This window comes from Lissotriton vulgaris, chromosome 1_1, assembly GCF_964263255.1.
Source record: "Lissotriton vulgaris chromosome 1_1, aLisVul1.2, whole genome shotgun sequence".
In the NCBI taxonomy this organism is placed as follows: Eukaryota; Metazoa; Chordata; class Amphibia; order Caudata; family Salamandridae; genus Lissotriton; species Lissotriton vulgaris.
Genome location: NC_141685.1, coordinates 1,588,744,508 through 1,588,759,121, shown reverse-complemented (window position 1 = coordinate 1,588,759,121; position 14,614 = coordinate 1,588,744,508). Strand labels below are relative to the sequence as shown.

The 14,614-nt window shown below is 43.9% G+C and overlaps 1 protein-coding gene across 1 annotated transcript in view; it reads right to left on the bottom strand.

Moving 5' to 3' along the window:
- CFAP54 (cilia and flagella associated protein 54) overlaps window positions 1-14,614 on the bottom strand; it is a 2,285,874-nt gene that overhangs the window by 1,308,638 nt on the left and 962,622 nt on the right. The window contains exon 33 of the mRNA XM_086918163.1: window positions 10,515-10,636. Within this exon, the coding sequence (XP_086774289.1) occupies window positions 10,515-10,636 (122 nt within the window). The remainder of the gene's footprint in view (window positions 1-10,514; window positions 10,637-14,614) is intronic.

Below are 14,614 nucleotides of genomic sequence, written 5' to 3'. Positions count from 1 at the left end.
TACAAAGATGATGAATACTTAACAAGTTGTAACCCTACACGTGTAATCTAATGTGTAACTAGTTAATCAATAGAGTCATATCAAAACAGTCTTGTTAATTGCTAATTAGTATAAACACACTATACATGTCTCTTGGGTTTATTTTCCTTGGCTCCTTATGGAGCATGTGACATAGAATGACACAGCCAAAGCTGAATTCTGGAACAACGAATTACACCACTGACAGTCCCAAAAACAAAAAAAGTACTTTATTTAACTTTTTTTTTTAAGAGTGTGTAGTAGTAGCATCGATAGGGCAGGAGACCACACCCAAACCGCAGGACATCTCACCAGAAGGAGCAGTAGAGAGACCACATGCTCTCGGTCTTACACACACACTTGCGCCGCACTTGTTGCAAAACATGGTTGGGCAAATGAAGACTGTACACCAACTCATAACAGCAGCCGCAGCCAACCTAAAGATGGCACACTGTCGACATCGCACCGGATGGCTCCCGGTAAATGCGCTGAAGGGGATCCATCTGCAACCCAAGGCTTCGAAGATACCACAACGTCAGCGATGATCCCACAAAGGAACTCCAGGACTCCATGACGCAGGTAAGAGTGCATGCGCTGTAAGTGACACGCTCCTCTTTTTCAAATTTAAACGTTGCGTACCAACTACCGAATGGCAAGGGGCGACAGGGACAATAAAAATCACAGAAATGGTCTCACCCCCTGAAAGTTCACACCAACAGCAGGAAACTGGGCTCTTTTCTGCAAAGATCATCCACATCTCGAGTAGATTTCTGGCACCGCGACCAGGTTCCCAAAAATTCACACTGCATTCTCTAACAGTGAAAGCATAAAGACACAATGTGCAGCTATATCCCATAGCAAAGCACATAATGACATGGCCAGAGCAATATCAACTGAAGGTAACCTTTACAAATGACCCAAGAGATTTGTAGTACCAATTACCAACAAGCAAATTCTCTTGTAAGGATTTTGAGATCGAGGTGGCAGGTTGTCCCTTGTTTTAAACGTGCACGCCTGAGATAGGCACAAAACCAGTAGATCCATACTGATTTAGAAAGCCACCAAATAGAGATGTGGTAGTAGTGTGCCACACACCCCTAATTACTAGCACCAAAGACATTTGTATAAGTCCACTGGAGCATGGCCAGGCTGGGGCTGTCTGTTGATAAGGACACTGGTTGGGCTGGCTTGCCTGTAGCTCCAAACTTCTTGTAGTTACTCTTGTTTCCTCTAGTTACCCTTGTTTCATGTAGGCAGCTAGATTTCATGAGGTCACATAGTAGACGTAGCCAAGTAGTGTCTTTGGAGGATATTTATTGAGTCCATAAGATAAGGTAACAGACCCATCAGGAGCAGCCTGCTAGCTGCTCAGCCCATCTTCCAACTCTCAACACTCACACCAGGCACCCAGGACTTCTACTTATGTACATCACACCAACATTCCACACAGAACATTCACACTGGCTGAGATAGAAACTACGTAAAAGGGAACATTATAAACGTAACATGAAGATATTACAGAATACCTAAATAACCATCTGACAGGTATCAGATACTATTGTCTATCCCCCAGAGGGAAAGAGACCTCGAGGACCAAAAGAGACAAGAACAAGACATAAGCTATGTAAAACCATTTTCTTCAAATCAATAAAGAAATATCAGCAAAGAACCGCCCTGATAAAATCCATAAAGAAGGACTCCCAGGACTCATCCCCTTTACACTAAGATTAATTAACCTACTGTAACGCAAATTATGCCAGATTTTCCTTATTATTGAAGGGCAGGGTGCCCTGGAACAGGCTTGCCCAGAGAGCGTGGTCCAACCCTTGGAAAATATTGCGGTTTCTGGCAGCATCTGGTGATTTCTCTCTTTTCTTTGAGAATACCCGTATCCGCAGCACGTGTTCAAGGTGAACATTCTCTGGCATTGTCAAACAATGTAGGTAAGGGAAGTTGGCAAATCAGAGTAATAACTTCGGGATAAGAATTGCTCTAAGAGCTGGATCGGAGTGACTGGGGTGCGAGGCAGGCTGGACGCATGCTGCAGCTGGATGAGGCTTTTAGACCCTGTGAACTAAAGTAAAACAAACATATTGTTGCTGGGAATTGTATTCTACTGTTTACGCATATTGTACATAATTTTTTATTTTGAGAATAGTGTTTAACATCAAGATGGTAGCTTATTCTCGAGGTCAAATGTTTTAAGAAAAGCCTCAAGTGAGTGGGTGATTTTAAAAGTGCTAACGTGCAGTGCTAAAAGTAAAAGGCTGTATTAAGATTCTTATTAAAAGTATATTACAATGATTCATTCCTGAAGGTCTCCATTTTTAATATACACCGTAAAGATCCCATATCTGCAGGAAAGAGATTATATGCCAACTTAGAAAGTTAGAGATGGCTCTGGCATGAGAGCTGACTAAGGATATCTTGAGACGTAAAACCTGGACTTGGACTGTGTGCCAATTGTTAATTGAGATGTATTCCAGAGCACATAATAGAATAGGAGGTTTTTTCAAACTATAAACCTCTAAAAAGGAGTGAAAATGCCTATTCCCAGAGGAGGAAAATAAACGTTGCAGTGCCCTAACATGGGGGCTGGGCGTCTGCTTTAAGCCCTATAAGCTGGAGATGGGCGGAAATTTGTAATGTTTGTGTAAAGATTCGCCGCAGGTATGTATATTCTTTAACCACCTCTATGGTTTGCTCCCAAGTGTCCAGTTGAAATGAGTAAATGGCTTTCTTCCTCTAAAAGGAACAACTTTTGTTTTAGATATATTTGGCACTACAAGAAATTCCTCTGTGTAGCTGGTTAGCGCAGGTAAAAAAATTTGTAGGCCACATTGTCAGCATACAACAAAACATGAATATTATTGGATCATAATTTTGGTGGGAAATTGTTAATTTTTAAAAAGCAATCCGGGAGATCACTCATGTAAAGAGAAAATAAAAGGGGGGTAAAAGACAACTTTGTTTTAATCCATTCAGTGTAGCTATTGTTCGGGTAAGTTCCCTTTTCTCTCCCCATTTGTATTCTACATCATGTTGCAGTATGTAGTGATATGATTATCAGAAGAAGGTTGTCAGGTATTCCTAATTTCTCAAGTTGTGGGTCTATCTACTCTGGATAGATCTGTTGACTGGGTGTGAGTGTTTGATTGGTTCAGATGCTCCGTCCATCACTACCCCCTTTTGTACCGCTTTGTTCGCCATAAGTTGGCAGGGTATGCTCAGACGTGAGTCCCTTGCTCACTTTGCCACTGGATTCAAGCAAGCCGGGCTGAAGACGGCTGAAATGCTGGTAACCGGTCCTCGGAAGCTTGTTTCCGGTCCTGGGAAGGCATTGCCAGGCCCGTACTGGCCATAGTGGGCACCGGGAAATCCCCTGGTGGGCCGCCAGGATGGGGGCCGGTTTTGGGCCTTTGGGGGCCGTTTTTGTTACAGGGCCATTTTTGCAGCATAGCTGCAAAATCGGCCCTGTAACAAAATCGGCCAAAAACCGGCCTCGGCAAAGATCTCGGCGGCACCTCCAACCCTCCCCCCTAGGGGAGGGGTGGCTGGCCGAGCACTTTGCCAGGGCCGGTTGTGATTCCCAGTCCGGCCCTGGGCATGGCTTGGCAGTTCGGGCTGGACTGTTCCCTTGAGGCACAGGGTCAGACTGATTTGCATAAGGCCATGTCTGAACTGGGGTGGCAGAGTGGGCTAAAGAACAGTGATAGATTAAACCCTGATCTGTTGACTGGGTGTGAGTGTTTGATTGGTTCAGATGCTCCGTCCATCACCACCCCCTTTTGTATCTACTCTGTCAAAGCTGTTGGGAAAGTAGGCTGCAATGAAATTCACATTTTGAGGACAGAATTGTGTGATCACTTTCTCGTGTAAATTTAATATTTAATAAATTAGCTTTCCTGAAAAGATCTTGACTACAAATTATGTAGTGTAAAATTGAAAACCTGGAATTACCTTTTCGCGTAAAAGCAGCAGGGATATCTCCTTCTACACTACCATTTAGAATGACTATGTTGATTGATGTTACTGAAGTGTGTAGTATTTTCCCATGTTTATCTGCTTTTATCTTTGTTGGAAATATTGGTAGTGGAATGGACAATGCTTCCTCTTGATCACCAATCTCCCATTTTTCCAGGAGTGCATTTGAAATGTTACAGTTAAAATCTGCTGTTAGGATGACAGGGGGATACACTTTAGATTCTAATACTGATTCAATTACCTCAAATGTTATTATCATTAATGAATCCAGTTTGGGTCCTGGAGGGATATAGACATTAAAAATTACCAGATCTTGAGAGGTGTCGGAGTTTTCTTTCCAGTGATTGATCATAAAACATTGGACATTCATGAGGAGTGTATTAATTACCTCCAAGTCCCACTGGAATTCTCTAAGAAGAAATGCAAGTCCACCTTTTGCGTGGCCCCTCTTTACTGCTTCCGCCGGAACATCATAAACGAAGTAGTCTTCCTGATCAAATGTTTCTAGAGCTAAAGTTTCTTGGACGGTCACTATTGCAGGGGTGTTTTCCAGGATTAGGGCTAACTTTTCAAAATTTTTCCTGGTAATATTTCACAACGCAATTTTAAAACTTCTGCTAAAAAGGACATTTGTTTGCCTTTCCCTGTTTATTACTATCCAGGTTTCCGGAGATCCAGGACTAGCAATGTTTTTTGGTGATATTTGCGCTTTTATTGGATGGTGTTTCAGATTTGTCTCTCTCTGTCTTTGATAAAGATGGTTACATTTTCTTCAATGGTTTTAGTAGAATCTTTGGGGTCACAGGGTGTTAGATTATAGTGGAGATTTTTCCTCTCATCTCTCTCCTTAGGACTTTTTTGCTGTATTAGATTTTCTTTGTGGTTTACTCCTGCAACGTCAAATCCATTTTTATGGAGGATATCACTCTTTTAAAATTATGGAGGGGTTCACGTGGAACCAAAATTGAACAGTTGCCACTGTTATTTGAGATTTATTCGGAATGGCCACTAGTTTTATTTCTGATGTTGTCAGAGAGTGAAGTGAGTGGATCTTGTGGAAAAGATTCACTATTCTCCATTGGTTCAGTGGATAATTTTCCTTGGGGAATAGGTCCGTTACTTCAAGAATACAGGAGTGAGTCTGCTGCTCCTGTCCACTTATGATCCTGAAAGTCAGTTCAACTTCTCAAACTGAATTAGTCATAGATGGACAGTTATTTGTCAGATTTATGGAAAAATCTGATGCCAGGGGATTTAAGTGTTTATTATCTTCTTTTGAATCAATTAGTAATTGATGGTGACCCTTTTATTGTGTAGATTCCGAAATCGTAATGGTATGCTCATCTGCTAAAGTTTCTGTTCAGGAGACAGAGGATGTGGAAATTTTAGGTTCTGCACCTTTCGTTTCGTGAGTCTTCATTTTGCTCTTTTCTTGTTACTTTTACACTTAGTTTTATCCTTTCTGTTTTCCTTTCTTAATAGTATGAGCTCTGATGCCTTTGTTACTGGAGTTCCATGTTTAGTTGTTTCTTCTTTGCTTGTTGAGGGATTAAACAACTCAAGGGATCTCCTCTGATTAAAGATTGGAAAGAATGGGATGACGTCATGTACTTTTTTGTTGCTTATAGGGTCCTTAAATAATTTGCGGAAGAAGTAAATGTTGTCATCCTTGACGTTCCTGCTTTTCTTCTCTTTTGGAATAGTTCTAACCGTTTAGATCACCATTTATTTCTTGACTGGGGAATGGTCTTCAGACGTTGGGAATACTTTGTGGTTTTGCTCTTTTCCTCCTTCATTTTCTTCTGCTTTTCTTATTGGAACTTGAGGATTTTGATTAAGTTGTTTTTTTCTCTTTTTATCCACTGATTATTTGTGTTTCCAATATCTGATCAGAGTTTTCCATTTAGTTATCCAGAGGAGTCAATATAGATTCCAGGATCCTTTATAATGTAAATATCAAACAGGTTGTGGGATCTTGCATATTAGGAGATTGCAAGGTATTGAACAGCGGAAATTCTGGTGAGCGTGACAAATTTTCCACTAAGTCAAAAATATTACTTTGGGTGCTATTAAATAATTGAAGTGTCTCTGTTGTTGTTTTTGATGCCTGTAGAGGAGGACCTAGATTAAGGTTTAGATCTGGTAAAGTAAAGTCTGTATCTAGTATTGGGAGTATCTCCGTTTCTGTTATTAAAGATAATGGTTCCTGGTGCTCTGAGTGCTTGACAGCTTTTATTAGCTCTATTTTAGTTGGCTCTATTTCCTGTTCACTTTCATGCCCTTTGAGGTTTTGTAAAATAATATTGTTATACTGTGAATTCTCCGGTCATGTTTCCATATCAATGTCTTGACCCTGTGTTTTTTCCTGTTCGACTATTATATTTGCACGTCCCATTTTTGAAGTTTTTGCAAAAAACTGTTATTTCTATACTTCTGGAGAGTACTCCAATATGAGCTGTCTTGCATTTGCTCTTTCTTGTGAACTGTGCCGTGCCCAGTCTTTTTATGTGGAGTGTTCGAGTTCCTAATTTCTTGTAGGCCATGGTGGACAGGAAAGGAGAACTGGGATTCATGTAGTTTGGCTGCAAATCATTAAAGCTTACGCTAGTACTCGTGTGCTAGGCTCCCCCAACTGCGGTGGATGTGCTCCATTATTCTGCAGGTGAATTTCAGTCTTGCAGCTGTATATATCTGTAGAGTGTGATTCTATGGTATTATAGTCAGGAATATCCTATGTTTTTTTTCACGATGAGCGTAGCAATGCTACAGACAGTTGTATTATGAACTGTATGACAAACCCTGTGGATTTAAGTCGGACTTTGTCTTAAACTGCGACAGAGCGGTGGCTACAGTATAAAGAGATCTATTAATCCTGTTCTGATGGCAATCAAAAAAGATCAGATATGCTAGCTAACACAGAAGTTATAGGCTGGGGGCAAACTTGCAAACCCAGCTAGGTAATCTGGCGGAAACTAGAGGGAGCAGGCACCACCAACATGAAGCCTTGCTACCACCCCGCCACTCCCCCAACCGCCACTGCCACAGGTTTTCCCCTGAGACCGGGGTCTAGTCTCCTGGGACAGGGGGTGGGGGCAACGTATGGAGCAGTGAAGATGTGGTGAAAGCTGTCATGCAGAGCAGCTGCCCGAGAAGTGGTTTACCAGAGCCCCTGGAAGCCACACCCAGACCTAGCTGGGCCACTTCCACAGGGAACTGAGGTCACACTCTGCAGCAAACTACAAAGGCTGCCGCACTCTGTGCACTCTTGTCCATTCGTCCCCTGCCTGGCTGCAAACACGACGCCCTCGTGCCGCTTGCTCCTACACCAGTGATGAAGGCGGGGTGAAGGAGGGAGTGGAAACCATCCAGGTCTGCCGGCATCTTCCATAATGTCCTTCGCTCTTTATTCCATGCACAGCTTGTCTTGAGTCCGCCGATGATTTCCACAGTTGGCGAGTCGTGGAGGTGTAGACCAGGTTGGTGGTTGTAGTGGTGGTAGTTCCCGGGCTCCCTAAAATCCTGGTGCCTCCAAACTTGGTGAGGAGGCAGAGTTGATCCTTCAGAGCTGCTGTGCCTTCTCCTGGACAGTTGTGCTATTGGTGGGGCCAGGGAGCTGCAAGTCGAGAGTTTGGGCTCTGCAGTTTTGGTGCCTACGATGCAGGGGACTATCTACTTTACACCAAGGGAGTTCTTGGACAATTTGGCGCCTCTGGGGTTTGTAGAGGTCTTCTCAGTGGCAGAACGAGACAGTGTTCCATGACTATCAAGTCTTTGGTCTGCAGGCAGGGTTTTGCAACATAATCCAGTCCAAGCGCTCTATTCTCTGGGTCAGCTGCTCTTCTTTGTCCTTCGTCTTCTTGTGTCTTTCGAATCTGAAATTCAAGGCTCTGGGGTGCCACCTAATTACCAAATTGTGGGGCATTATAGGAATTGCCAGGTAGTAGCCAATGGGCTACCTACTATTTGGGTGACTACAACCTCTAAATTCTTATCGATCGTAGGTCCACACAGATCAATGCGGTCTAAAGCATAGTAGGTGCTCTAGACAGTGCGTTTCCTGTGATAGGAGCTCATCTAGTGAGCGTCGGTTAAGGTATTGAAGAACCACTCCTCGTTAGATTCTAGCTCCCAAACCATTGCAGCTCCAGGAGAGGATCTTGAAACTTGGAGGGTGTAAAGTGGTAGGTATGGATAATTACTAGTAGTAAGGTGTGGATAGAGCCCTTAGGTGGTGCCCAATACCAGGGACTGGGGTTGTGCGGTATGCTGTAATGCGGCCAATGATGTTATTTTAAAGGCCATTAGGAGTTGCATGTGTGGAGCGCAGCAGCGGCTCTCAATCAATTTGAGTAATTGAGGACAAAAAATAGGAACATCTATCCTGTGTTGCCGCTGCACAAGTGCGAATATGTCTCCATAAGACTTATATAACAAAAAATTAACAGACATTTCAACACAAACCCTAATACTGTACCCCCATATTACTTCCCAGCATGACATACCTAAAGCTGCCCGCCCCCTGAACTGCGCAGAGTGCCTGTCGCCCCGAAACATAATACCAACAAAAAGAGGCTGTGAGCCCACCAGGTTACCACCCAACTGCCCCACACATGTAAAAAGCGAAATGTTACCACAGACATTGACAACATTTGAAGAATATCAGCCCCCAATTTCAGGGGCTGTCGTTCATTCAGGCAAGGGGTCAGCGCCCCTTCCCCCCACCCCCTCAGTATCTGTTCAGTTGCTCCTGAATGAACAAGGGGCAAGTCCTGAGCTGCTACAGCTGTGAAAATCTGCTGCAGTTACATGCGAGCCCGCAGTTGTGCCCCGCCACACAGGCCGCACCATATTTCTTGTCCAGGGGCCAATGTAGGGATCCAGTAATTACATAGATAATTGTTGTCTCGCAGCTAGTGGGCTTTTGGCATCAGGTTTGTCAGCTGTGCTTGCCGGATATTTGTGCAGAATGTAGGGGATTAAGGCAGCAGGTGATAGGAGACGTTTCAGATAGCAGCCATCTTTCCTGTTGGTTGGCCACGCCCCTTTCTTGTACACTGTTAGTACCAGGCCCAGACAGGCCATTGCGGGCACCAGCAATCCCCCGGTGTGCCGCAAGGGTGGGGGGCGGTTTTGGGCCACTGGGGGCTTTGCTGCAAAAACGGCCCAGTAACAAAATCGGCCGAAAACCGGCCCTGGCAAAGAGCGCGGTCGGGGCCGGCCAAGCACTTTGCCAGGGCCGGTTTGGTTCCCAGTTCGGCCCTGGTTAGTACCTATTATATATAAAGGTAAAACAAAAAACTGCGGGCTGCCAAAGAACAACGATGTTGGCTTTGTCAATGCATGCTTACCAATGGGGTCTACGATCTTCAGTTCGAAGCAAACATGTAAGCTCCTCTCAGCCAATCAAATTGGCATCTGCTAAAACAGCCACTTATTTTTGCACCTCATGTATTTTTTAAAACAGCTGAATGCATATTTATTAAAACAAACAGATGTCGAGTTAATGCAATATGCATCTTGCAATCCTAATTTGGGCGCCTATTAGGATGGCGGACGGACCTGCGTCCGTCCGCCACCCCCGAGGTGGAGGGACCGTCCGCAGGGGCAGCGGCGGTCTCTCCATCCCAATTAGGATGTGACCGCCACCCTGGCGGTCACATCCTGTATCTTCAACCTTGTGGCGGGTGCTGCTTGATGCAACACCCGCCGCAAGGTTAAAAATGCATGATTTGCATTTACATGCACAAAGCTGCAGGCACCACGCGTTGCCTGCCGCTTTGTGCATGTAAATGCAGGGGGGTACCATAGGTACCCGCTATGTGCACCCCCAACACCCTGGGGGACTGCAAGGGCCCTCCAGAAGCTATTATCCACATGCTTTTCCACGGCGGTAAATCCGCCGCGGAAAAGCATGTTTTCAAACCCATCGTAATTTGGCTGGCGGTGTCTTGCAGACACCGGCACCAAATTGCGGCCAACACCCCGCAGATCAGCGGCGGATGGACCTGCCGTCCGCCGCTGATCCCACCGCCATCATAATCTGGCAATGGGTGTTTTGAAGGTCAGCAGCAGTGATTTTGCATCCTCCGGGCCGGCGGTGGCTTCCACCGGCCCGGATGTTGCGGAATCACCGCAATCCTAATCGACCCCTTGGTGCGAATCCATTCAGCGCCTTGTACAATACATTGTGCTTCACAGCAGCTTCCCATAAAATGTTTAAATAGCAAATGCAGCTTTCGTATCCCCACTTTTACCCCTCTCCTCATTCCTCCTACCAAATATGAATGAAAATCACCTATAGCTTTTATGAAGATGTTAATACTGATTTGTGAGTGAAAATGTGTCAATGATAAAGCAAAGAATCAGGAAGAATTTAGTACACATACTGTTTGCGATGAACTATCTGAAATCGGTCTTTACAAAGTTATACTTTTTAAGTCGCGAGCATACAACAAATGTAAAGCAAATGTGTCTGAAGCCTTAAGAGAAAGTAGAACTGTGACAAACAGTACCTGGGCAGGTCCGGGCATGCCTTTGCCGGAATGTTTTTCTGATTAAGCTTTTTATGTTTTTCTTTTTGTTTCGCAGACAAAGTCTCTTTTCTTGTTTGCTTAGGAGTCTGCGGTTCTCGATTCTTGAAAAAAAAAGAAAACATGTTAGCCATTACAATTCATTTTAATTTAAAGGCATGATGTAATTTGTGCTCTTCTTTAAAATAAAAAAAGATACATTTCAGTCACCCCCGAACTTACAAAATGTCAAACTACCTGTCAGTCTTCAATGTTTCTTTTCTTAAACACCTATGTGACCCCATTATCTCATTTCTGGCCATTTTTTTTGTATTGGAATCCTTTTTAACATATGCTCTACTTCATGTAATATCATTCTGTAAAACTATCCTATAGCACCTTGTGGAGGAGTCATATCAGGAGAAAACCACTTCAAAAAAAGATATTTTCACCTCTAAATATGTTGCAAACCCCAACTGCCTGATGCAAAGTCAGTCTTTCCTTTACAAGAATATTAATTAAGCATATGACGAAATCCGCCTAGGTGATTTTAATAATGGGTTGTCTCCCTTTTAAAACTACCAGGGTCCAGGCATCAAAAGTATTTTTTTTAAAAGATTTAAAGAAAAGGCCAAGTCAACCGATACCCCAAGTGCCTGATGCATTTGTTACCGCCCTTTTATCATAACGCAGAGTGTATGGATGAAAACAACCTATCAAATTCTCCATTTGTAATCACCGGAAAGTGGACTGCTTAACAATTATACAATGTCACCGGAGCTCCCTGATACATGGGTCTTTTGAGCAGATGTACATTAGGGATGAGGAAAGTGCGGGGTGACAAAACTAAGAAGAGAGTGACCTGCCTGACAGATGATCGCTATTGTAGGAGAAGCTGGATTTTCTTCAACATGCCTTGCAGCTCCCCGGAAAAGGAAAGGTTTGATTTGGACAAGTTCCAAAAACACCACCATTAACTGGACTTTTTGTGGTTGAATTAACAAAGACCTCTCCTAATACATGGATGACTTTGTTGAGAAATGTTGTAGGTACTTGCAGTCTGTTCTGAAAGTGGTCTTCCAAAGGAGTGTTGGTCTTGTCATCCAGATATGGACAGACTTGACATCCATGGGTCAAAATTTGGGCCACTACAGCTGTCAGATACCTGATGAATACTTTTGCCATGGATAAATAGAAGTGATCAGAATTGGAATTGTTTGGAACCATTCACATCCAGAGGAAACATCCAGTGATAGATTCACACTAGAGTTTTAAAGCAAGCATTCTAGAGCCCAGAATGATCACGAAATACATTGTTTTGACATAAAGCCCTGAAGGTCCGTCTTCATTTTAAGTAGGACCCGATTCCAGCTTAGGTAATAGAAGTCACCATTTTCTCACTTTTAGACAGAGGCTGAATCATTGTCATGTCTGCCTTTTGACACAGATATTATCAGACCTCATCTTTCTAAGAACTGTGAAAGTGTTAAGTTTTTCGGTTAATGGTGTAGATATAAGTTCTTATGCAACATCAGTTTGGGACAAGTGTCTACTTTACACCATGTCAATGTTAAATAAGAACAAATACAGACGTCTAGCGAAAACAAGTAATCTGAATTGACGTTCCTCTCACCTTATATGTTCATAAGGAAATGTTTGCAATGCACACCTTGATGCACATAATCTATGTCAGTATGAGGCAACAATATCTCAATCGGATTCAATTGGGCAGCAGATATATTTGCATGTACAGTACATTACAAAAGATAAGGAAAGAGAGACTCACAAATTTCGATTTTCATAAGTGCATATAGCATCATATATTTGGAAGGAAATATAGGCCACCGCATTACTTGCCATAAGTGCTGCTTACTACTTTACTTTATTTTCCCTGATTGTTTTGCCTATATTTCCTTCCAAATATATAATGCTATATGCACTTTTGAAAATCGAAATTTGTGAGTCTCTCTTTCCTTATCCAGATCTTTTGTAATGTACTGTACATGCAAATATATCTGCTGCCCAATTGAATCCGATTGAGATATTGTTGCCTTATACTTATGTACACCCAGATCTCAATCTGGTCTACAGGTTTACTCCTGTTGTTTTTCCCCATAATCTATGTCAGGCATTCTTAAATTTACGTCAGAAATTCCAGTCACTGATAAGATGAAGTATGTTAGGAATGACACTTGACCACTTGTCAGAAGAGATCCTTCACCCAGATTATTGCACAGGATTCTGCCGGCCAGCTCACTATGAAGATGCTCCATCTGGGGGGGCGTGGCTTAGCGCCCGATGTGGATGGCGGCTCCCGTGTGAGCGCTCCGGACCATCCAAGGGATTTACCCTCTCCCTCCTGTTGCGGACGCCTACTGAAGGCATCATTTCACGTCGGAATGTGAGAGCACCGCGGTGATTGCAGCGGCGGCGCATTTACACCTCCAGTGAGCTTTTTTTGTGGCATTTGGGAGCGGCTGCGGCTCCCTGTCAGCCGCGACCGCCATTTTGTTTCTCTTTTGCGCGTCTGTCGCGCTTCTCCTCTCGGACAATGCCGCCTTTGATTACTGTCCCAGACCTCCACAGGCATTTCGGGTGAGCTTCTTTTTTCGACTTCTGGCATGTCAGTGTCTCTGTTCTGCTCGTCTGGTCCTGCAAAGGCAATGTTTATGGACATTATCATTTTGGCGGCCATTTTCTCTCTTTTGGACATTCTCCACATGATGCTCCCCCTTCTTTTTGCTGCCAATGCCTGCCTATGACTGCATGTACTTTTCGAACCGCCCTCATTTACGACGCAGCTGCAGTCTTCTTCTGGATTCCTCTTTTTTTATATATATCAATGCTGGCATCTTGTCTTTCATGTTGTGGGCATTCTGTGTTATTTTTTTCTGCATGGAGGCTTCTGGACTCACGCATGTGGCCACTGTTGTGTGACCTTGTGTGCACCTTTGTAGCCATTGAGCAGCTGTAAAGGCATTTCCTTCGGACTTTCTTGTTTTTGCACGCACTTGTCCACCAACCTTCCTCCATTTCTTTACTGACTTAAGCGGATACAGGTTATTCCAGATTCTAGTCCCTGTATTCCTTTCTTTTTGCTGGTGACTCATCATATGGAGAAAGGCGCTATTGGTCGTGTCTCCAAAACTCCACAACGTGTTTTCCTCAAGAATTCCAAAGACTTTTCTGCATTGGCGCACCTGGAAGCATCTCAAGAACTTGCCATCCAAATATCACAGTCCAACGCAGAACGTCCTATTCAGCCCTCAGGAAAAGCTACGTCGAAGCGCCTCAAAAAAGACCCTCCATCACCGTCCGGCTCTACTTCAGCTGTATCTATGGAACTGTTGTTAGAGGAGATACGTGCTCTTCGACCTTTCATGGAGGAAACCAACTCTAAATTGCAGGTCTTAACCGATAATTGGTCACAGATGGATGTGAGAGTGACGACTGTGGAACACTCCATATCTTCCCTTCAAGAATCATCCTCCAAGGTGACGCATATGCAGTCGCAGATTTCTTCTCTTCAGAAGCAGGTCGAGGAACTTGAAAATCGAAATCGACGTAACAACCTACGTATTTACGGCCTGGCGGAAAATTGTGAGGGAACTGACCCCGTTGCTTTTTTCAAATCTTTCCTGCCTAAGCTCCTTCATTTACCTGAGGGAACAACGCTAAACATCCAGCGAGCTCATAGGCTAGGCCGCATTTCTTCATCTTCCTCTTCCTCTGCCTCTCCTAGACCACGAGGAGTCATCATGTACTTTCTGGAATATACTGATCTTCTCAAGGTTTTATCAGCGGCCCGCGCTTCCCCTCACCTTACTTGGTCAGGATCTACCCTCTTCTTTGCGCAGGACTACGCCAAAGCCACAGCCAACCGCCGCAAAGCTTTCCTGGATATGAGACCGGAGCTCCGATCCATTGGCGCCAGATACGGCCTTTTCCACCCCAGCCTTTTTAGAGTCAGTCACAACAACAAAACAACGACCTACGAGGATCCTGTTCGCCTTCGGAGCTTCCTCAATTCCTGCCACACATCTGAAATGGACCTCTCCAATACATCATCAGCTTTTCCTCCATGACTTTCATAACCTTCCATT